The sequence below is a fragment of the Petromyzon marinus genome, unplaced genomic scaffold (genome assembly GCF_048934315.1).
Source record: "Petromyzon marinus isolate PM22_M1 ecotype Great Lakes invasive population unplaced genomic scaffold, UKy_Petmar_22M1.pri1.0 PM_G_Scaffold_50, whole genome shotgun sequence".
Classification (NCBI taxonomy): domain Eukaryota; kingdom Metazoa; phylum Chordata; class Hyperoartia; order Petromyzontiformes; family Petromyzontidae; genus Petromyzon; species Petromyzon marinus.
This window is the reverse complement of record NW_027423003.1, coordinates 558,198-582,245: the sequence shown is the minus strand read 5'-3', so window position 1 is coordinate 582,245 and position 24,048 is coordinate 558,198. Positions and strand designations below refer to the sequence as shown.

General features: G+C 46.1%; 1 protein-coding gene and 1 pseudogene across 1 annotated transcript; both read left to right on the top strand.

Moving 5' to 3' along the window:
- The first annotated feature begins 3,176 nt into the window (after nucleotides 1-3,176).
- LOC116937399 (uncharacterized) overlaps nucleotides 3,177-24,048 on the top strand; it is a 155,800-nt pseudogene continuing 134,928 nt past the window's right edge.
- Nucleotides 18,818-23,726, top strand: LOC142917437 (uncharacterized). Its single transcript, XM_076062106.1, has 2 exons — nucleotides 18,818-19,248; nucleotides 21,640-23,726. Exon 2 carries the CDS (start codon nucleotides 21,803-21,805, stop codon nucleotides 22,847-22,849), a length of 1,047 nt encoding a protein of 348 aa, XP_075918221.1. The 5' UTR covers nucleotides 18,818-19,248; nucleotides 21,640-21,802; the 3' UTR covers nucleotides 22,850-23,726.

Here is a 24,048-nt window from a genome sequence, read left to right as displayed (position 1 = left end):
GAAAAAGAGTCCCTACAATAGAAGAACAAATTGAACAACAAATTGAAGCGGCAGACGCCCTTGAAAATGACACTCAACGAAACGAGCTCCGACAACTGCTCCAGAAATACCACTTCCTGTTCTCAGAAGACTCCTATGACTGCGGCAAAACCGACCTACATGTGGTATCTATTCCCACCCTGGAGGGAGCACCAGCGGTATACGTGAAACAATACAAGATTCCACTAGCCGCCTACGAATCAATCCAAGAAACCTTGGGAAACCTACTCAAGAAGAATATAATTCGGGAATGCAATTCAACCTACAACTCACCAATTTGGCCTGTGCTAAAACCCACTGGCAAGTGGCGACTCACCATCGACTATAGGCAACTCAACAAAACGGTTCCCCTATCTCGATGGCCCATGGCGGAAATCGACCAAAGTCTCAACCAAATAAAAGGCGCAAAAATACTCACCACAATGGACCTATCAAATGGTTTCTGGACCATGCCCATGAAAGAAGCAGATCAATACAAGTTGGCCTTCACATTCAACGGGATACAGTATACTTGGAACCGATGCCCATTTGGATACTCAAATTCACCTGCAGACTTCAACATATTCCTACACAAGGCAATGGGTGACGCAAAAGAGCGAGGCACCATCGTCTATGTCGACGACATTCTGGTCAAGGACTCCTCATGGGAAGAACACCTCGAGAACCTCCAGCATACCCTCGAGCAGTTAAAAAAAGCAGGTGCAAAGATATCAATACAAAAGGGACAGTGGGCACGTAAAAGGGTGGACTACCTCGGGTTCCAGATCGGCACTGAAGGAATGTTACCCCAAACGAAAAGACTTGAAGCCCTCCACGCGCTCAAACCGCCCACCACAGTCACGACCCTTCGGAGCTTCTTAGGGATCTGCAACTACCTTCGACAGTTCGTGGACGACTACGCAGGGATCGCTCGACCCCTAGTCAAACTACTTCAAAAAGACGAACCATGGGAATGGGGACAAGAACAGGAATCTGCAGTGGAGGAATTAAAACGACAGATCACAGGGGCATCCTGCCTGGCATACCCAGAGAAAGGAAAAGAATACTACCTAGAGACCGCATACTCAGATCATAGTATCAGCTCGGTACTATACCAGATACAGGAAGCAGGGAAACGAATTATTGCCTATGCCAGCAAGGCCCTCCGTGGGGTAGAGACAAAGTTCTCTGAGTGCGAGAAGGCAATATTCGGAAACATCTGGGCTATACAACATTTTCGGAACTTGTTGAACGGAGAGAAAATCATCCTAGAAACGAATCATGAATCCTTGGCGTACCTCAATAGTAAGAAGATTCGAGAGGGCCGTGTAACCAGCAGCCGGATAGCCAATTGGGCACTGACACTCCAAGGCCTACCAATCACAGTAAAATACGCAAAAAACAAGAAAAGTCCAATGGCCAAAGGTCTGGCTGACTTACATGATTGCACGCTAGACAGCATAGAAGCATGTGCCGCAAAGGTACCTCCGGAGGACAACAGGCACCTGCCCTTCAAAAAGGAAACATGCGCCGACCTACCAATGGTGTACATCGATGGATGCTCCAAAATGAAGGAAAACAAACTCCACGCCGGATCAGGAATCGTTTGGGAAACTGGCCCACTCACAGGGATTCAAGCGGGATTTCAACTGGGACCAAAGTCCAACCAGTATGCAGAATTGGCCGGGGTACACATCGCCGTCCAAATGGCATCCAATAACCAAATACAGACCATGGTGGTGTGTACTGATTCCAACTACGTACAGCACAGCTTCCTACACCACTTGCCCATATGGAAAAAGAATGGTATGAAGAACCATAGAAATAAACCAATTCACCATCAAGAACTGTTCAAGGCCATAGATACGATGGTTCAGAACAAAGATATGAAGATATTTTGGAAGAAGGTCAAAGGGCACTCCAAGATACCTGGCCAAGAGAAAACTGGAAATGACCAGGCAGACGCCCTCGCAAAAGCGGGAAGCCTGGAAGGCACACCGTGGAAGCTAGAAAGCCAAACCGAAAGAGACGGACAACAAGAGTCGACGAACCAAGACCCTGCCGTAATAAGACTGATCACCAGGAGTGGGAAGAACCCTGCAGAAGCTGGAGTCAGAGCCCAATTGAACAGTGCACAGCCTTCCGAAGATCTAGTCAGAATGCAACAAGAGGACGAAACCCTAAAAACACTGGCTGATCATATCCAGGATCCAACAGGAAAACCAATCACTACCGACAACCTGAACGACAACAAAGAGCTCGAGATCATGCATAACCAAATCAAAAGGTTCTCAATACGAAAAGGGCTACTGGTATATACGAACGAAAAAGACGGTAAAACTAGATGGGTAGTCCCCTCACAATACCGAGAGATAATGTTACAACATGCCCACGACGAACCATGCAGCGGCCACCGATGCGAGATGAACACAGGACAGATGCTGCGGCAGGTGGCCTACTGGCCTAAAATGAGTCAAGACATACACGAACATGTGTCCAACTGCCTCGTGTGTTGCAAGTACCAGCCAACGACCTCACAGCATAGGGCACCCCTACAGAAGAGGGGAACAGACTATCCATGGTCCAACCTACAAATCGACTGGATAGGACCTGTCAACCGATCAACCAAAGGAAATAAATACATGCTGACTGTGACCTGTGCATTCTCCAAATGGATAGAGTGTTTACCAGCACCCAACAACACCGCGGAAACGACAGCTATCCTACTGATCAACCAAATATTCAGTAGGTGGGGCCTACCGTCAACAATCGATTCAGACAAAGGAAGCCACTTCACAGCCGAAGTCATCACAGAAGTGTGGAAGATGTTGGGAGTAAGAAGACAACTACACATCGCCTACCATCCACAATCCTCAGGACAGGTGGAAAGAGCCAACAGGACCATCGTGAGCCTCCTAAAGAAATATGTGTCCACCACGGGACGCGACTGGGATACGAAACTACCCCTAGTATTGATGGCCATGCGAGCCACACCCAACCGAGCTACAGGCAGGACACCATTCGAGATCATGACAGGGAGATTAATGACCCTCCCAGTGCACCTGCTGTATGTCCCACTGGAGGACGAGACCCCAACGGCAATGACGCCCACTGAATACCTAGCGGGACTGAACAGTCACCTACAGAGCACATTCGCTATGGTCAGAGACCAGTTGCAAGCAGAGGCTCAGGGGAGCAAAGCATACTATGACCAAAAAGCCAGCCACGCAGAATACCAGCTCGGAGACCAGGTGTTGTACCTCAATTACGAAAAAAGAAAGCAGAAGTGCAGGAAATTCCTCCCTTCCTGGACAGGACCACACGAGATTGTTGACAAAATGTCCCCAGTTGTATATCAGCTAAAAATCACAAAGACAGGAAGAGAGCAGCAGTACAAGTGGGTACACATCAATCAAATCAAACCGTACCCTGTGCTGGGAGAACAAGAGGAAGAATAAAGAGACAAAAAGGGGGGGGGCTAAACTAAATTGGGCATGTGACACTAAGATAATGTATAAATGTTTTCCAGGGAATGGCAGCCCTCCTGCTCGCGCTCCTGCTGACTTGCTTTGCCAAGCTAGAGGGCAGCCAAGATCTACTCAAGCCAGGACCAGAATCCGGGGTGATGCTGAGAGACTTTTCCGGCTTCCTAGTGACCGAAACGAAAATAATAACCCAACAAGTCTATGTTTCCTTGGAACCTGCCGTAGTAATAGAGAAACACTTCGGGAAGATACCACCCTCAGCTACCAGAGCAACCCTAATCTGGTACCACGACTTCCTAAGATACAGTGAACTGAATATCGGAACGATCCTGAAGCAATTACAAAGAACCATGATACTTCCCCCCACCACTCCCAACACCACACGCCCCAAGAGATCGATCGGCATGGGAGGGGCCTTCGGAATACTCTCCGGCCTTAGCTCCTTAATCACACTAGGAGTATCCATATCCAACGCCGTGAAGATTGGACACCTCACACAAGGCGTCGAGAATTTACAGCTCGATATGCGTCAAATCCGTCGGCAAATCCAACACCAACAAAATAATCTGATCGAAATGGGATCTACCCTCAGAGACACCGTAGTTCTTGTTAACCTGCATTCCGCCATGATTAACTTAACAATTCAAGAATTGGGTTTCGCAATCCAAGACCTATACGAAGAAGAGAGTACTCGACAGCCAATTCAATGGTTGATCCAAGACTGGTTGCGTAGCACCAGCGGCAGCATCAGTGATCTTATCCAAGGACAAATCCCTTCATATCTGGTAACTCCAACACTGATAAAGAATGTGCTGCAAGCAGCATCCCCAGAAACGATCAGTCCAACACAAGTACAAATTGCCTTTAACATGGGTACAGCCACACCCATACATGTAGACCCCCAAACCAGACAGCTGGCATTCCTGTTAAATTTACCACTGGTTAAACCCGGAAATGTATTTCGATTGCGGACAGTATTGAACGTGGGTACATGGAATAATGACATTTACTCCAAGATGGAAACCCCCTTAGTGGTGGCCTACCAGGAAGAGGGTCCCCTTAAGTACCTAGTGCCTGACATAAACATGTGCCAAATAATGAAAGAAGTTCACTGGCTCTGCCCAGGGGAGCCATTCCTAATCAATACAGCAGAAATAATGTGCGGTCTGTCAAACCTAAGCTCTAGGGAAACGTGCAAGTTCAAGTTAAGTAAACCCAAAGAAAAAACCGAAACAGTAGCCATGATAGCCGATGCTCAGTGGTTAGTAAGCACCCCTCTAGATACGGCAACCGTTTCCACGGACCAACACTCCGTAACCATGAAAGTGCCGATTCCAAGCCACGTCGCACTGGTCACAGTACCAAGAGGAACATTCGTACACATAGGGGACAAGGTATTATATAATTTAGACAAAAGCCTACATCAAGCAGAAGTAGAAGTAGTAAACACACTCCGAAGCCACAAGTTTGAAATAAGCAGCACTCTGTCTAACCTGTTGAACAGCAAGGAATTTCATACAGTGAAATTAGCCATCAGCGAGTCAGAGATCAACGTACCAGACCTAACTTGGGCAACCGAAGAAGCCGGATATCAGAGGAATAAACAGATGGGACTGGGAATCACAGGGGCAACAGGAATGATCGTATTAACCATGGCTATCCTAACCCTAGCATACCATATGGCCAAAATGAATGCCGAACTTAAGAGACTAATCGCGGGTACAAGCCACATACCATTCGAGCCCAGGAACAAAGGTAGAGTCAAGGCCTGACAACCCCCCCCCCAAAAAAAAAAAAAATTCAATCAACAACTTCCCCTATAACATGTAGTCAGTAGAATACTTCCTTATCTTATGACAAAAAAAAATCCCTTATTAATTCAAATATAATCATGCTAAGTTGTGACACGTACGCGCGCGTTGTAAGGAAAAATCACAAACTTGATGGTTCATGGTGGAAAAAGGCATTTTTCTTTAATATTAAAAATAACCGGTGGCAGACCACCGATCATTTTTAAAAGGGCGGAATGTTGTATACGGCCCTTTTTCCACAATTAATATCCGTAAGAATATTTACGGATGCATACACCTAGATTTCTTTTTCCTTTCTTTCGTGACAAACAATATATATATTTTTAATAATGAATCAAACCCGTAAGCCAGAAACACGAAAAACCAGATGTCGGTCATAAACAGACCATTAAGAAATAAAGAAATAATAAAACTCTCGAGGCGAGGATGTAACAGCTAACGGCGAAAATCTCCAGATGAACAAGAGTTTGATGGGCCCCTTAGGAAAGGTCCCCCCGAGGTCAGAATACCAAGAGAGCAGACACCAGATGCCAACAGGGTAAATCGTATACATATTCTTTTCCTTATTTTCCAGTAAAACAACAACAAAAAAATTAAAAGGCAACAACAAGAATAAGATAAAAGTAGCGAGCCTAACGCTCACTCCAATTAAGAACAGGCCACCAGACACATCAGTGAATTATTATCCAATGATTAATTCGCTATCAAATGATTTTCACCTTTAATACTTTTACTGTTAAAACAAAGCTGGGAGCAAGAATACCGAGTCACATCAAAGGTTATCGAGAAGGAATGAGACAACGAGCAAACTTGCGAAAGAGTTTAAACAATATTCCAAGCAACCCCGACCACATTTGTCTCTCTCACAGCGCGGAGAAGCAGGAATTACACCTTATCACAAGGGGCCATCTGGAAAAGCCAGCCGGGTTTGATGAGGAGACACACCCACCCCACACACGGCAACCAGGCAAAGAAAGTTTTAAAGAAAATTGCAAAATAATATTAATAATAACAACGTGTTAACCTTACACGACATTCCATTATAGAACCTTACAGAACCAAGGGATATGGATTCCAACAATTAAGAAATGGACCTCTTAAACTCAGGATGATAATTATTTTTCTTTTTAATAATTCCATCATAACAATTCGAACCTCGGTAAAACCGAGAGGTGTCGGGAGGACGTAGTTACAAACACGAGTCTTGGCGAACATGGGACCAAATGGTATTTGAGAAATATAAGTCAAAAGTATAAAGAGGTGCTCCCGGCCACCTTTGTCTTTCCCTGCAGCACGTGATAAAATGCATACGCTCGGAAGAGCATCTTCACTTGGAAATAAATCAAATACTATGAATCACAAGCAGGATCATAACTGTGTATGATAAGATACCAACTGTGATGTGAAATGTTAAACTTAAAAAAAAATCTTAACCATTTCTTTGTGCGTCGGAACGCGTACGGAAAAGGGGGGGGGGGAACCCGCCCCTCTCTCTGGGTGGAGGGATTAGACAACCAGATGCCACCAAGATGAATCGAGGTGTCTGTTGTCTTGATGTTTATGGCTTGAGGAAAGACCCGAACAGGGCCATGTCATAAATGACACACACACAAACATACACACTGACACACGAACCCCCCCCCACCACCGACACACGAACCCCCCCCACCGACATACGATCAGATCAAAGATAGCTCCACCTCGTGAGGGGGAGCCGAGAAGGGGAGAGATTTTTGGCATAAAAAGGAGCCGTTTCAGCATTGAAATCAACTCATCAGCCCTCGGGGGCAGCTCAACAGAAGAAGACTCATCTCAACTCAGCTCAACAGAAGAAGACTCATCTCAACTCAACTCAGCAGAAGAAAAACTTGACCTGTCGCTCGCGAGCGCAGCGTCAGATACTACAGCAGCGTCAGATACTACAGCAGCGGAAAGAGCGCGCGCCGGCGTAGCTCATCCAGCAGTGGAGGAAACTGCTGTCAGCGAACCAGCACGGGCGCTTTCGCGCATCTTCAAGGAGAAAGAGCGCGGCCAGCAACGCCAAGCAAGAGCGTGCAGCAGCTCAGCCAGCAGTGGAGAGAAACTGCTATCAGCGAACCAGCACGGGCGCGTTCGCGCATCTTCAAGGAGAGGGAGCGCGCGCCACCAGCGTGCCATCAGCACCAGCATCAGCACCAGAGCGTGCCAACAGCGCGCCACCAGCGTGCCACCAGAACCAGCACCAGCGCCACCACGAGCGAATCGTGAGCCTGCAATCTACAACCGCCGACGACGGAGCACCAGCGTGCCGCTGCGGGCGTGCTTCTAACGCCGTCTACCAGACGGTCATCTCAGCTACAACAACGCATCTACTCGTTCACCAACGTCCGTCGAGTCCGAACCAACTACTGAAAGAAGAATCAACTGATACGTATGATACACTGCCCCCCACTACACACAAACCAGACGTCTGCTTGACGCAAAGAATCGATTCCGAACATTGGCCTACTCTTTCACCACTCACACCATTCAACACACACACACACGGGTCATTAACAAAGCCTAAAAACCTCAAGCCATTGAACCATCCGTGATTGTGGAAACATCGCAACGACCGAGTGAATAATCTATCGTTTTTAAGAGTGTTCATAATTTTCTCTGTAATGTTGTGCTGGGGCTGTACTTCTAACCGCATAAATTACCAACTGACCCATTAACAAGGATTCGTTCTTGGCACCTCACCACGGAGCGCCGCTCGCGGGGTTGAAGAGCGGGTTCAACCGGTTCCCTGCCAGGGGTCTGGCCACAATCAATTAAAAGATTGGCCCGAGATAAGGATCTCAAAAGGAAACATCGCCACCCATTGAGTCGCGTTGAGAAGTTGATTAGGAATACTTGAGTCGTTCGTTAATATTTGTCTTTCTGCATAATCTTGCCGGTATCCACGAATGAAATAACGAATTCAAACGCATATTTGTGCCTCCAAGAATAATACTGGTTGGAGTGCCCTGTCAACGAGTAGCGTTGCATAATAATCAGTCATCCTATTGTTAACAACGTGACAATAATTGCATTAAGGGCCGCGCATGATCAATGACCGAATGCTGTTTTGTCTGACAATTCAAGTAACGAAGCATTGTGGCCAACGAGTGGTGTTGATAAGGCAATTCGAAGTATTTCAGTCGAACGCTTTAAATGCATAATCATTATGAATCAATGAACGAACATCAACGTGGTACTGTGCTGACGATTTCAAGCATAATAGCTTCGCATATCAGGATGTATTAAGGATTGGATACGAATCAAAGACCAAGTGCCGTGTTGTGTAACAATTCAAGCATACGAGTTTGCATATTATAAAGTTAAGGTTTGATAGAATAGTTCGCATGTTTTTAATCTCTCTCTCAACAACCGATCAATTGCGTTACGCGTCGGGAATTAACCACAGGTGCCGCTATCGAGGTGAAACAACGCAATCGTGATGGTATCATGTTCACGCTGTGTTGAAATTCCAAAATCCCGAGATTGAGTTTTCATATTATCCAAAAATTAAAGTTAGCTAGAAATAAAATTGATTAAAGCAGAAGGTTTGTGTGTGATTCTTCCTGAAATTCTGCATAATATTGTTCTGCATATGAGATCTGAATCCTGGGGACCTATCATAAGCACACTATCACCACATGATCCATAACACACATAATCCGTAATGTTCAATCGAGAGTAATCGTATTCTTATCGATAATACGGAATTAAAGAGCAGAGTCGAATCGACTCTCTCTCATTCACGCTCACAACGCATGCGTCACTGCATACGATTAATTGCGTTATTCCAATTCATAACACAATCCTCGTCACTGAGGCTCGACCTGATAATCCATAACGACCTGCATTATCCTAACCACGCCCACTCGCATAAATTAATACGATTATCTCTTGAATCCGCATAATTTATGCACATAATTACACTAATTAACATAATTTCGGATAAATTATGCTAATTTCAAATTTCATTTAATTTTCATTATTTTCATCAATTTTCATAACACCTACATATACAACAGTATACATATGGTAGAACATATATGATATTAGACGAGGACCAATTCAGTGCTAACATCGGTAACACGGACCCAGATCGTCATCAGCGACCAACATCGTCAACAGGGATGCTCGCCGCGTCAATAGAGACCCACATCAAAAGGGACGCTCACCTCTTTAATCCGGACCCATATCTTCAATCAGGACCCACATCGTCAACAGTGACCCACAACATGAATATGGACACTCACCTCGTCAGTAGGGACCCACATCGTCAACAGTGACCCACAACATGAATATGCACACTCACCTCGTCAGTAGGGACCCAGATCGTCAACAGTGACCCACAACATGAATATGGACACTCACCTCGTCAGAAGGGACCCACATCGTCAACAGTGACCCACAACATGAGTATGTTCACGTTTTTGTTTGTTGCGGTTGCACCCGAGTCAAGGGCCGCACGGCTCACAGGACTCTACACCTGACACGTGAAACAAATTAAACTGAAGACGACGTCTCGCCAGCATGCGTCTATCCTCCACTCGTGGCTTCTGTCACGCGGCTTCCACGATTTCGCCTGAGAGTCTCCCGCCGCGTGCCCCCATAGGTCTTCTCCATCGGTCGCTCGACTCGCGTAGACCATTCATCCGCGTGGTCCACGTGGTCAAAGAAGAAGTTGGTACCGGCCAAGGCAGCACAACGCCAGTAACACAGACTTATGTTAATGGTCGATAAGAGTGAAGTACAGTACGTCATAACCCACTCATTTCAAATGCTTGCCACATAATTCGTTGCTATTGGTCACATAAAGAACTTGGAATTGCTAATGCTGTGCCACCTCAGGTTCTAAGGCAAAGTGAAATGTCTGCTCTGGGCCGGTCAAGGGCACCATTTCTGGGATGAAACTATCACATTCACGACACGTGATAAAGCATATAAGCAGTATGTACTGCTGTAACCTTAGCAGGTACCCACCACAGTCAGTATGCACTGCTGTAGTGAAATCAGGTACCACCACAGCATGCACTGATGTAATTATAGCAGGTACCACTAGTCAGTATGCCTGCTGTTATCATAGCAGGTACCACCACAGTATGCACTGCTGTAACCTTAGCAGGTACCCACCACAGTCAGTATGCACTGCTGTAGTGAAATCAGGTACCACCACAGTATGCACTGATGTAATTATAGCAGGTACCACTAGTCAGTATGCCTGCTGTTATCATAGCAGGTACCACCACAGTATGCACTGCTGTAACCTTAGCAGGTACCACCACAGTCAGTATGCCTGCTGTAATCATAGCAGGTACCACCACAGTCAGTATGCACTGATGTAATTATAGCAGGTACCACTAGTCAGTATGCCTGCTATCATAGCAGGTACCACCACAGTCACTATACCTGCTGTAATCATATCAGGTACCACCACAGTCAGTATACCTGCTGTAATCATAGCATGTACCACTACGGTTAGTATGTACTGCTGTAATCATAGCATAAAAAAATATAACGATACTATCATAGAATGTTAACTAAACGAGCATAAATTTTTAACTAATTTAGGATAAACATTAAACTTAATGAGTATTAATAAATATACTGTATTAGCATACATATTAAAATTAATTAGCATACCAAAATTAGCATAGGACAACCGTTGACCAATCGCTGCGCACCATCGCCGGAGACGCGCCCAGGTTTGCCTCTCGACCAATCGGATCGCTGGCCCTCCCCCCTCCCCACTTTGGCACGCGGCGACCAATAAGATCGCGGGAGGACGCTACCGTTTTTAATGCCCTACACGCTGAACGCCGCGCGCCCATGTGCGTGTGAATGTTTAGTTTTTGTTTTAATTATTTTAATCATTAAAGTTCGCGAGTGTCAAGGTAAGCTACGTTGACTTTTTTAAAGCATTTTCTCAAGAGAACCGTTGTTGCTGCGGCTGCGGTTGTTGTGAAAGGCCCGGTACACCCTGAGGCCTTGCCTAGACTAAGACTAGGACAGCCTTGATGTCACGTGGGTCCACACTCTTTGCGTCTTTCGGTAAAGTCACGGAGGTAGAAAATAAAATGTATTTATTATTTAATTTAATTACATTTTATTTTATACCTACGTTAAATTTAATTTAAAATTTTAATGAAGTAAATTAAAATTCATTTTATACCTATGTATTTTTTTATGAATGAATATTTTTTATAATTTAAATTACATTTATTTTGTTATATCTACGTTTAATTTAATTTTGTAATAAATTAAAAATTTTAATTTATTTTATTTCATACCTACGTAAAATTTAATTGAAAATTTGTATTAATTACATTTATTTCAATGAATTATATTTTATACCTACGTTAAATCAATTTTTTATAAATTAAATTTATTTTAATTACATTTATTTTATACCTACGTAATTTTTTTTTATAAATTATTCTTTTTACATTTATTTTATCTTATACCTACGTTAAATTAAATGTTTTAATAAATTAAATTTATTTTATTTAAATTACATTTATTTCATTTAATACCTACGTTTAATTTATTTTTTAAAATAAATTACATTATTTTATTTAAATTAATTTTATACCTACGTTAAATTACATTTTTTATAAATTATCTTATTTTATTTAAATACATTTTTTAAAATAAATTACATTTATTTTATTTAAATTACATTTATTTTATACCTACGTTAAGTTAAATGTTTTAATAACTAAAATTTATTTTCTTTTAATTAAATTTATTTTATTTCATACCTACACATGTACAGTCATTTTAACTGCTCTGACTGCTACAAGCTAAGTGCGGCCTGGAAGCGTATTAAGTAATACATTTTACAATTCCTTATAGAGGAACCCCATACTAATGAACTGACTACGTATCTATATAATTATAAGACCGCACGCAGATACCGCAAAAGCGGACCCCGTTGTCAATGATATAATTCGATGTACGTACAGCAGTTGCAGCAGTTGCTGTACGTACATCATTAAAATTACACCGATTGCAATACGTCACCAAAGACACAATTTTAATTTGACCCCCGGGTCTGATCGCGTTAACTGTGCAGGTGGCGGGTCGAGAGGTTACTTGCACGTGTGTGCAGCTTGTTGAATATTGACGTGCGATGACTTGTGGAGAGGAAGAATGATGCTGATGATGGCGATGCAAGTCTTGAAGTCTGACGTTGTTCTCCGAGTCGTGTAGCCTACCGCGTGCCACTTTGGGGATTGCGTAATGTCATTTTAGTTTCCTCTGTGGAACTTTTTATTTTGTTGATTCTAACGATTGAATTAACGTAGGGCGGGCTTGGGAGCGGCGTTGACGATGTGTTTTGGCGTTACACCAACCAGCACCTTTGCATTCAGAAGTTGGAGGTGCTTTGATTGTTACAGCGAGAGGTGGAATCATCACCGCCATCGTCATGGGTTTAAGTGGGCACGGAGCCCGTCAAGGGAATGGGTAGGTAGAGGAATGGGGTTGGAGAGTATACACAACTTGCATTTCTAGTCATTTCAACAATTTATGGGCATGCGCATTATTAACAGTATCCTGATTGATGAGCTAAACAAAATCGCAATTTAATCGTGAATCTATTGTCATAAATGAGTCCGAAATATCAATAGTCATGCTCAAAACCGCATTCCTATTGTTATAAAAAATCATTGTACCCCCATTCATGATGACAATTCCAATATGGTCATTATGATGCTCAGAATTAGTTATATTCTCAGAATCATGAACATTTATTAAAACAGCAGTGTGCTCAAAATGCTCATTTAACAATTTCAACATGTACACAATCAATTCCAAGATTCTAATCAAAGTAAGTCCTATGTATCGTGGTGTTTTCATGCGTATCCATTATTGCGTGCCCCCCCCAAAAAATATACAAAAGTCTATTTTTATAATGTTTGCACGGTGTACAGTCTGGAAATTACCCACATGGCAAATTTAAAGCTTGGTGCGTGTCGGGAAGTACGCTAAACATTTTGAACAGACGCACACATTCACAACTTTGCCTTTGATATATATGGAGATTGGTAATAAATTGTTAATTTAACTACTTTCAAGCTGACTGATTGGAAATAGGAATAGCACTGGCTCACCACGGGGCTTGTCGCATGGTATCTGGGCACTTTATTTGAAACGTAAACCCCACAGTGTGTGAGTTAAATTCCTCGCAAGTTGCGTCCACAGAGACAGACAGACAGACAATGACGTTTCTAGGTAAGAGTAAGAAATTAATCTACGTGTCGAGGCGAGACGAGAGAGCCAAGAGGTCACCTCGTTAGATGGGGCGGCGCGTCAACCTTAGTCACGTGACTGAAGGAGTGTGGGCGTGCCGTGCGTGTGTGTCGTGTACTGTGTGTGTGTGTGTACCGTGTGTGTTTGTACTGTGCGTGTGTGTGTACTGTGCGTGTGTACTGTGTGTGTGTACCGTGCATGTACCGTGCGTGTGTGTGTACTGTGCGTGTGTACTGTGCGTGTGTACTGTGCGTGTGTGTGTGTGTACTGTGCGTGTGCGTGTGTACCGTGTGTGTGTACTGTGCGTGTTGTATACTGTGCGTGTGTACTGTGCATGTGTGTGTACCGTGCGTGTGTGTGTGTACTGTGCGTGTGCGTGTGTACTGTGCATGTGTGTGTACCATGCGTGTGTGTGTGTACCATGCGTGTGTGTGTGTACTGTGTGTGTGTGTGTACACTGTGTGTGTGTGTACCGTGTGTAACGTGTGTGGCGGTAGTCTAGCGGTTAGTGCGCTGCTCTACAAACATGACGACCCGAGTTTGATTCTCGCTCACAGCCAACACCCAGTGACGATTCTTTAGGATATGTTTTTCAAACGAACGGTTGTTTGGGTTGCGTTGTGTTCTTTAAAGTTACTTGCAATTCAAATACAGGTGTGTTGCTGGTGGTTGTGATGCCAGACGATAACATTGTGAGGAGCAATGCCTGAATCCTTACCCTTGGGGTTCCTCATGAGGGTGCAGAGTCCTCCACTCGGGGCAGGAGACTGCCAAACAACAAGGAGTGGCTCTTATTCTGAATAAAAGAATGAAGGCGGCGTGGGAAGGTGGCGGCGAGGTGTGGGAAGCTGTAAGCCCCAGGCTACTTTGGGCTCGCCTCCCCATCAACAGGAGGCAGAGAATGGTGGTGGTGGTGGCTGCTTACGCCCCCACCGAAGATGAACATCAGTGGAGGGATGCAGGCAAGCCCGTGGATTCAGATTCCTTCTATAACCTCCTGTGACAGGTGTTAGCTAAAAGTGGCCCCTCGGGATAGAGTCATCCTGTTGGGTGACTTCAATGCCCGAGTTGGTCATGATGCTGGCACCTGGTCTGGAGCGATTGGAAGGCATGGGCCAGATCAACTCAATAACAATGGTAGGAGGCTGTTAGACTTCTGTGCAGCCTGTGGGCTTGTCATTGCCAACACGCTGTTCTGGCATCTGTGCATCCAGACAACATCATGGATTCACGCCGGGTCCAAGCAAGAACATCCGCTGGACTATATAGCAGTGGACCAGCGAATGCAGGCCCATGTCCTTGACACCAGAACCTACAGTGCTGCTGACCTCACTGACCATTAGCTTTTCATATGTAAGATCTGTGGGCTGGGTAAATCTGTGAGCAGGAGCGAGAGACAATTAAGCTCCCAAGCATTCACTACGTTATACACAACATATTTGCACTCATAAGTCACTTGCCTAATTGCCTCAGCAACTTGGTGTTTCGTATCGAATCTCATCTCAAACAATCGAAGGGCGCCCCTAAGTGGCAGCTGCCCCTGTGTGGCACAAGGTGGCCCTCCACCGGCCTGCACGTGGCATGAGTCTGTCGGTAGGGGGCGATCATTGACACGTCATCTACGTTGTGGAGTTTCCGGATAATGTTTTGGAATTACCACAATTTTGACCGTGACACCAACATGCAATGATCTGTGCGTTGTGAGTGACACAATACTCTGTTTTACATCCGCCGTGAAGCAGAACAGCGCATAATGTGGTGAATGTTACTGGGGTTGCCAGGTGTGCCTGTCGGATTTGAACTTTGAATCTCTGCAACAAATAAAGAATGCGCTACCATATTCCTGGTTCTTTCGGCAAAGTCACGTAGATAGAAAACAAAAAATAAACAAAATAAAAGATAAAAAAATGAAAAAATACAAATAACAAATAAAAATAATACATTAAAAAAAATAATTGATTATAAGATGCCATGGGTCGACTGACTCAGATGACTGGCCGATGCATCGCCTTTGCCCCCCACTACACACACACAGTGTGTGTACATGTACACACACTGTGTACATGTACACACACTGTGTGTGCACGTGTACGCACACAGAGTGTGTACACACACACACTGTGTGTTTGTATACAGTGTGTGTGTACACACAGTGTGTGTGTACACACAGTGTACACACACACTGCATACGCAATAATGTCCACGTTGTTGCTGAGTTCACACACCCAAGGGAGGGGGCAATGGAAAATGAAGCTAAATCAACTTAGACTCCATCCCCGCTCTGTGACGTCACCACTCAGCATGACCTCATCGGCATAAAGTGCCAGCGGGAGGTGTATCTCGCTAGTGACGTCATGTCACCAAGGTATTCACACTCCCCCAACCCCGTCCACAGTGCTCTTGATCGTGACGTCACCTCCGCTTGGGTCACTGCCGATATCAATCCAGTGGCAATCCTTATTTGGGCAAAGGTACGCCCAGTGACTGGCGGTTCATTAACATAATGTATCCGTTGAAGCCGTCGAGTGTTTATTGCGACAGGTTCAGCAGCCACACCCCATTCCTCGACGTATGGCCCGGGCTCATTAACATAATTTATTCAGTTACAGAGCCGCTCTTTGTGGGAGGGGCGTGTCTCTTATCCCGGCAGTGACGTCATGTTACCTGCTTACCCGTGTGACGTCGCGAGGTAACAGGAGGCTGCCGATCCGCGCTTGCACTGAAATCCGAGGTGAGAAATTCTCATCGTTGTGGTGGTTGTTGTTGTTTACCAAGGTAGAGCCTCTCTCTCGTAGGGATGTCAGTTGAGTAGCAGCGAGCATGGGAATCGATGTCCAGGTTGGAACTTTACAACGCGGGGCCTAGCCACGCGGGGCCTTGCCTCCTGCCCTCACCTGATTGCGTTCGCTTTAATTATCTCGCTTAAGTTTAATTTGTCTTCACCCGGCTCGCCACTTTGTAACTTTGTTTTATTGTAAATATTCACGCAGTTTTTATTTTCGTTTTTTTGTTAGCAGGCCAAGCCCGCTTGAGCTGCTATACCGCTCTTGTTATCAGAAGCGACCTGCCCACAACAACACAAGGTGAGGCTTTGTCAACGTGTGTGAATGTTTTGACTTAAAACTTTGGTGACTGCAGGAATTATTATTCTTGGTTTTTTCGGTAAAGTCATGTAGATAGAAAATTAATAAAAATAACAATGAAAATAAATAAAAAATAAATTGTAACTAAAGCAAAACAACTCACGTCGTTTTGATCGCAACACAAGTGGCCTTTATTTAATGTAATTGTATTATCTGTTATTGTTATTTTTTATCTACGTAACTTTACCGAAAGAAACAAGAATACGTGTGTCAATGTCTATCGGTCAAAGACGCTATACGGAGAGACGCGCAAACTCCAAATATACAGCAGGCGTCACGGTTGGGATCGAACCCATGACTTCCTGTATACCAGGTGAGGTAGTTAACATCTCACCACGGAGAGAGACACGCAAACTCCAGTTAGCCACGGCTATGTTCGTTGATCCTCAATTAATTACTTGGTGGAGTGAGAAAGCATTCATGCCGAGCAGATGAAGGTGGCCAGGCATGATTCTAGACACGTCACCGCCTGTTTACTCAGTGACAGTGTACAGTTTGTGTTTGCAGTAACGTCTATTAACTCTGTTGAACACGGAGGTTATATCATGACAATTGTTTACTTTTGTTTTCCTCTGGAACTCTTTATATGAATGTAAACAGGAAGTTAACACAGCACACACATGCAGCTGAAGTCGGAACTGTTCATCCCAGCATTTAAGGACATCTGAGCCTGGATTCACACCTCTAAGTTGCGATTGAACGTTAATTTATGAATTTCTGCACTACAGAAATAGTATTGTTTTCAACACCCTCTGCTATGTCAGCTGAATTTAGCTCTCATAAATATTCATTTTGTAGCCAGACAGCTGAAATTGTGTGCTCGGAGTTTTGGGTGAACATTCATTTTGAAGATACGAGGGCTTCCAGGCATGTTTATAACCATTTGCCCTCTCATTGTGTGCCATAACAGCCCTGTGATGAATTTGGGAAACGTTTTTACTACATCCTGAATATATGAATAAGTATAGACGTGTAAGTCACATGTGACTATATGCATTCCTCTGTGCCTCGATACTGACGTGTAAATGGTGTGGATATTATTTTTTTCTGTCTGCAGCTGACGCTTCCTCTGACGCTTCCTCCGCAGAATTGGTCTGATGGAGCAAATGCACTCAGCGCAGCTCGGTAGGACAAGTCAACAATGCGACCAGCATGCATACAGCACGGATCGGACTGGAAATTTGACACGGCACCAGAGAACTCGCACAGGAGAGAAACCCTTCAAGTGCACTGTGTGTGACAAGGCATTTTCAGATTCATCGACTCTTAAAAAACACCAGAGAACACACACGGGAGAGAAACCCTTCAAGTGCAGTATGTGTGTGAAGACATTTTCAGATTCATTTGCTCTTAAAACACACCAGAGAACACACACGGGAGAGAAACCCTTCATGTGCAGTGTGTGTGGGAAGGCATTTCCAGATTTATCTATTCTTAAAACACACCAGAGAACACACATGGGAGAGAAACCCTTCAAGTGCAGTGTGTGTGGGAAGGCATTTTCACGGTCATCTGCTCTTAAAACACACCAGAGAACACACACGGGAGAGAAATCCTTCTTGTGCAGTGTGTGTGGGAAGACATTTTCTGATTCATCTGCTCTTAAAAAACACCAGAGAACACACACGGGAGAGAAACCCTTCAGGTGCAGTGTGTGTGGGAAGACATTTTCAGATTCATCTACTCTTAAAAAACACCACAGAACACACATGGGAGAGAAACCCTTCAAGTGCAGTGTATGTGGGAAGGCATTTTCAGATTCATTTGCTCTTAAAACACACCAGAGAACACACACGGGAGAGAAACCCTTCAAGTGCAGTGTGTGTGGGAAGGCATTTTCACAGTCATCTGGTCTTAAATCACACCAGAGAACACACACGGGAGAGAAACCCTTCATGTGCAGTGTGTGTGGGAAGGCATTTTCACAGTCATCTGCTCTTAAAACACACCAGAGTACACACGGGAGAGAAACCCTTCAAGTGCAGTGTGTGCGGGAAGGTATTTGCACATTCATCAAATCTTCAAGTACACCAGAGAACACAGAAGCATCAGAAGATCCACAAGGAGTGGAGTCTGAAATCAGCTTGTGAAAGTCAAAGTGCCGCAATGTGCCCACCCCTCATGAAACACGAACCGGAAGAAAATCCCAGCTTGGACACTTTTAAAGGTATCGAGGTGAAATGTGAAGAGGTGATGGTGAAATCTGAAGAAGTGATGGTGAAGAGCAAAGAAGTGAAGGTAAAATGTGAAGATGAAGATTCAACTCCAAAATGGGACCTTCACATCGATGGAGGCAACGTAAAGCAGGAGGAGAATTCTGACTGTGAGGCAGAGCGAGGCAACTCCCAGCAGTTTGTGGAAGTGGAGGTGTGGGTGGACTTCCTCCGAGACAATACAAAGTCAAGTGGAGACCCGGTAGATGTGTAAGCTTGACATGATGTCGCTCCAATACATGCACCTTTGTCACAGGCCTTTAATGACAAGAACGTGAAGTTGGACACTCAGCTCCTAGGTTCAACCTGCAGAGTAAGAGCGGCCAGTCTTTGTGGACCTGTCTGTTGGGTAGATCTTTAACCAGGAGCGAGAGACAATAAGCCCCCAAGCATTCACTATGTTATTATTGCATTTACACGGTGCTTGCTTTATCGCCTCGGCAACTCGGAGTTTTGTGTCGTACCTCGTCTGAAACACTCGAAGAGCATCCCCAAGTAGCAGCTGCCCCTGTGTGGCACAAGGTGGTGGCCCTGCACCGTCCTGCATGTGGACAAGAGCCTGTCAGTAGGGGGCGATGATTGATGCGTCATCTCAGTTGTGTAGTTTGTAGGTAATCTTGATTCGAAGCTTTCGTGACCGCAGGATTCCACACTCTTGAGTTCTTTCGGTAAAGTCACCTCGTGGGTAGAAACATAACAGGTCACGGCGTTGAGATCACAACACAAGCAATCGTCATCAGGTGGGACAACCACAGCAAGAGAAACTGCTGAAGTAGTAGGCGCCTACTCCAGCAGATTCCTCTTATTGCAGCTGTGCTTGTCCCACCTGATGACGATTGCTTGTGTTGCCATCGAAACTCCGTGATCTATTATTTGTAGCGTAATGTTTAGAATTTGCTCAATGATTTAGAATGAATAGTTCATAATAAAGGTTTTTGGGTTAGATCGCGTTATTTATAAATGTGTCGTAACCCTCCACCACCCGACACGGCCAATCAGCAAAAAAAGTCACGTTGACAAAAGACAAATAATTCACTACTTTAGCCCACCGGTGTGTTGAAGAGTGAATCCACAACATTTACAGTTTGAGTAGTACTGTGACGTTTCGCTGGTAAATACATCCAGCATCATCGGGCAATTCGCCAGAATGGTAAAGCCCTCGCTTGCTCCCGGTTTTATATAGAGCAGCAGGGTGACGTCATCACTTAACTCATATCAGGTGCAGTGATTAGAGGCGGAGGGGGGTATTGTAATTATATAATCGATTAGTAATCAGTCATTGGTAATGATTAGTAATAAGTGGTAGATTAGTAATTAGTTGTAATGTGTGTTAGTGATTATATGCTATGTTAGTAATCCGTTAATTAGTTTGTGTTTCCCCTATAAGGAATTGTAATGTGCATTCATGTTCTTAGCTTCCTCGGCAAAGTGACGCTGAAGGGAAACAACAAAACAACAAACATAGATATTCTATTATTTTATTGCTTCCCCCCCAACGTGACTCCACCGAAAGAGCCAAGAACATGAATCACTGCAGTCACGAAAGCTTTAAATCAAAATGTAATGTGTATTATTTAATAATACGCTTCCAGGCCGCACTAAGCCTGTAGCTGTCAGAGTGATTAAAGTTATTCTTATTCCTCTCAATTTCAATGGATTCTCTAATTAGTCTTTGCCAGTAATAATTAGTTTTACACAACACTGCAACATTGTCAAAATCAATTAAGTGTCCTTGTTTACAAGCATGTTCTGCCACTGCCGACAGTTGTGTTTGAGATAATTTATATCTCTCTGATGTTTTTTTAGTCTTACACTGATGTTACGTCCCGTCTGTCCAATATAGCATCTGCCACATAAACAATTAATCCGATATACACCTTCTGTTGATAATTTAGGTAATGCGTCTTTAGTGCAAGATACTAGTTTTTGAATTTTGTGTACTGTACCAAATCTTACTGTAATGTTTTGCTTTTGCAAAACACGGGCTAATCTGTCAGTTACTCCTGAGATATATGGAATTTTTATTGTTTTAACAATCTGATCGCTTTCAGCAGTATTGCTTTGCGACCGTGATTTGGCATTCAGTGCTCTGTTAATTTGAGCATTATTGTAGCCATTCTGTCGTAGTGCGTCTTTAACGTGTTTGATCTCTCTCACTAGACTCTCACCATCTGACACTGTTTTAGCCCGATGTATGAGCATCTTGATAAGAGAGGATTTCTGAGCTGGATGATGATGCGAATCTGCATTCAGATAGGCATCAGTGTGCGTTTGCTTTCTGTAAACGCTGTGTGTTATTTTACCGTTTAGGCCATGTCCAAGCAAAATATCTAGGAATGGGAGTGTGTTATTCACCTCCATTTCCATGGTGAACTGGATGGCCGGGGTTTGTGCATTGAGATGATTTAGAAAATCATTAAGCGTATCTTTACCATGTGGCCAGACAACCAAAGTGTCATCCACATATCTAAACCAAAAAGATGGTTTTAACGTGAATTATTTGTCTTTTGTCAACGTGACACTTTTTTTTGCTGATTGGCCGTGTCGGGTGGTGAAGGGTTACGACACATTTATAAATAACGCGATCTAACCCAAAAACCTTTATTATGAGTTTATATAGGTAGCTCTGCTTAAACGCGTCTCTCTCTCTCCATCCATCTCTGTCTCCACTCTCTCCCTCTCCCTCTCTTCCTATCCCCTGTAGGTTCGGGCCCGAGCGAGTTCCTGCCGGGGATTTGGCTCTTCAGGAGTTGATTCCCCCTGTGGCTTTGTCGGCACGAGGCGACCGCGCGAAGCGTCAAGGGCTCCACCGGGCCCCAAGCTGCCGCCCCAGCACCACCGTAGCAGCCAAACCACCGGTGCTCGGCATGGCCTGTATGAAGGTCTTGCTGGACCGCATGTTGCGCACGGGGTACAGCGTCGTCCAGGAGAACGGACAGAGGAAGTTCGGACCGCCGCCCGACTGGCAGGGGCCCCCTCCCGCCCGTGGCTGCGAGGTGTTTCTGGGGAGGATCCCGCGCGACCTCTACGAGGACGAGCTGGTGCCCGTGCTGGAGACGGTGGGGAAGCTCTACCAGCTCCGCCTCGTGACGGGGCACGGCGGAGAGACCCGCGGCTACGCGTTCGCTACCTACGCGACGCTCGCCCAAGCCACGGATGCCGTCAAGAAACTCGACAAATTAGCGATCCGTCCCGGACGCCGCATTGCAGTCTGCATCAGCGTGGACAATCGCCGCCTCTTCATTGGGGGGCTGCCAAAGAACAAGAAGCGAGCGGAGGTGATGATGGCGATGAGCGGTGCCACGGAGGGCGTGGTGGACGTCAAGATGAGCGTCTGTCGCCGAATCAACTTCCAGCTATGGGGCCGGACCATCAAGGTGGACTGGGCCATCCCGGAGTGGGACACGGTGGCTGCGGCTGCGACAACGGAACACGAGGAGGAGAAGGAGGCGGCGGTGCCAGACCTGCCGGAGCCGGAGTGCACGGGCACCGGCAAAGCCGCACACAGCCTGTTTGAGGGCTGGGGGGCACGGACGCGGCTGTGGTGGGTACCTCTCCACCTGCGGCCCATGCCCATTGCTCTCGAGGCGCTGCCGGAGGCGGCCATGCTGTCGTGGGAGGTGCGGCTGTGGATGCTGTGCCGGACCGCCGGTATCAGCTACCCAATCTTCGAGCTGCACGCTTACTCGGAGCCCGGGATACCCGTAGGCCTCCTCTATAAGGTCTCGGTTCCCGGGATGGGAGAAGGCGCCGGCATCTTCCCTGCATTTCTGAGCTCCAGCGAGGAGGGAGCACGGGAGGTGGCGTGTCAGCTCGCCTACAACATCCTCAGCGATGCGAATCCTCTGAGAATGTGCCCAGCCTCTGCCGCGACACCGCCTCCCAGCCGCCTTTTCCAGGACCTCTCGGCGTAACCCGGCTCCTTCCCCATGACCCGGCAGGTGGTCGCCATGTACTGTACCTGCCCAAAAGCGACATGTACCCGTAGCGCATGTGTCCATTGCAGCGGCGTTCGTCAGACCACTGACGATGTTCTACCCACGAGCCCTCACTTAGCGTTCACTCTGAACCTCACGTCCATTGCGGCGTTCAAACAGCAAATTGTCCGGCCACTCACTCTCCACGTTCACGTTACCGCACGCTCTCCACTCAGCCATCCGCCCCCTTTCCTTTTTCCCTCGTGGGGGGGGGGGGACCACCCCTGACTTCACATCGCGCCTCTCTCATTTGACTCATCGCTCCGCACGTGTCCTCGTTCGCTCCTTCTCACCAGACCACGCGCCGCTACCTCGCTCGCTACGCACGTCTCACGAAATGACTTTCCACGTTAACGTCTCGTCACTGTGCCGGCTCTTCTTGGCCGCGATTCCGGCTGGCGGCGTGACGGCGACGGAGAGAGATGTCGGCGAACGGCGACACGCCAGGACCCGGGACCCCACGCACGAGCCCCGAGCTCCGGGTCTGCTCCCCCATATATACCCCTAGGCGTGACCTTCCAGCAGGTTACACGAGAGGGCGCGGCCGAAGGCGTGGCTAGGCCCCGCCTCCGGCCACGCCCTCTCGTGGAACCTTCCAGCAGGTTACACAAGAGGGCGTGGCCAGAGGCATGGCTAGGCCCCGCCTCCAGCCATGCCCTCTCGTGGAACCTTGGAGCAGGTGACCGGAGTAACTCGGCTAGCCCCACCTGTTGCCTTTGCCCCAGATGCGCCTCCTTCCCTGATTGGTTCTTACCTCTGTGGCTGTACCCGTGAAGCCCTTGCCAGGCCAGCGGGTGTCACCCTGTCATGTCAGCAGGTGTCACCCTGTGATGTCAGCAGGTGTCACCCTGTGATGTCAGCAGGTGTCACCCTGTCATGTCAGCAGGTGTCACCCTGTCATGTCAGCGGGTGTCACCCTGTGATGTCACCAGGTGTCACCCTGTCATGTCAGCAGGTGTCACCCTGTCATGTCAGCAGGTGTCACCCTGTCATGTCAGCAGGTGTCACCCTGTGATGTCACCAGGTGTCACCCTGTGATGTCAGCAGGTGTCACCCTGTCATGTCAGCAGGTGTCACCCTGTCATGTCAACAGGTGTCACCCTGTGATGTCAGCAGGTGTCACCCTGTGATGTCAG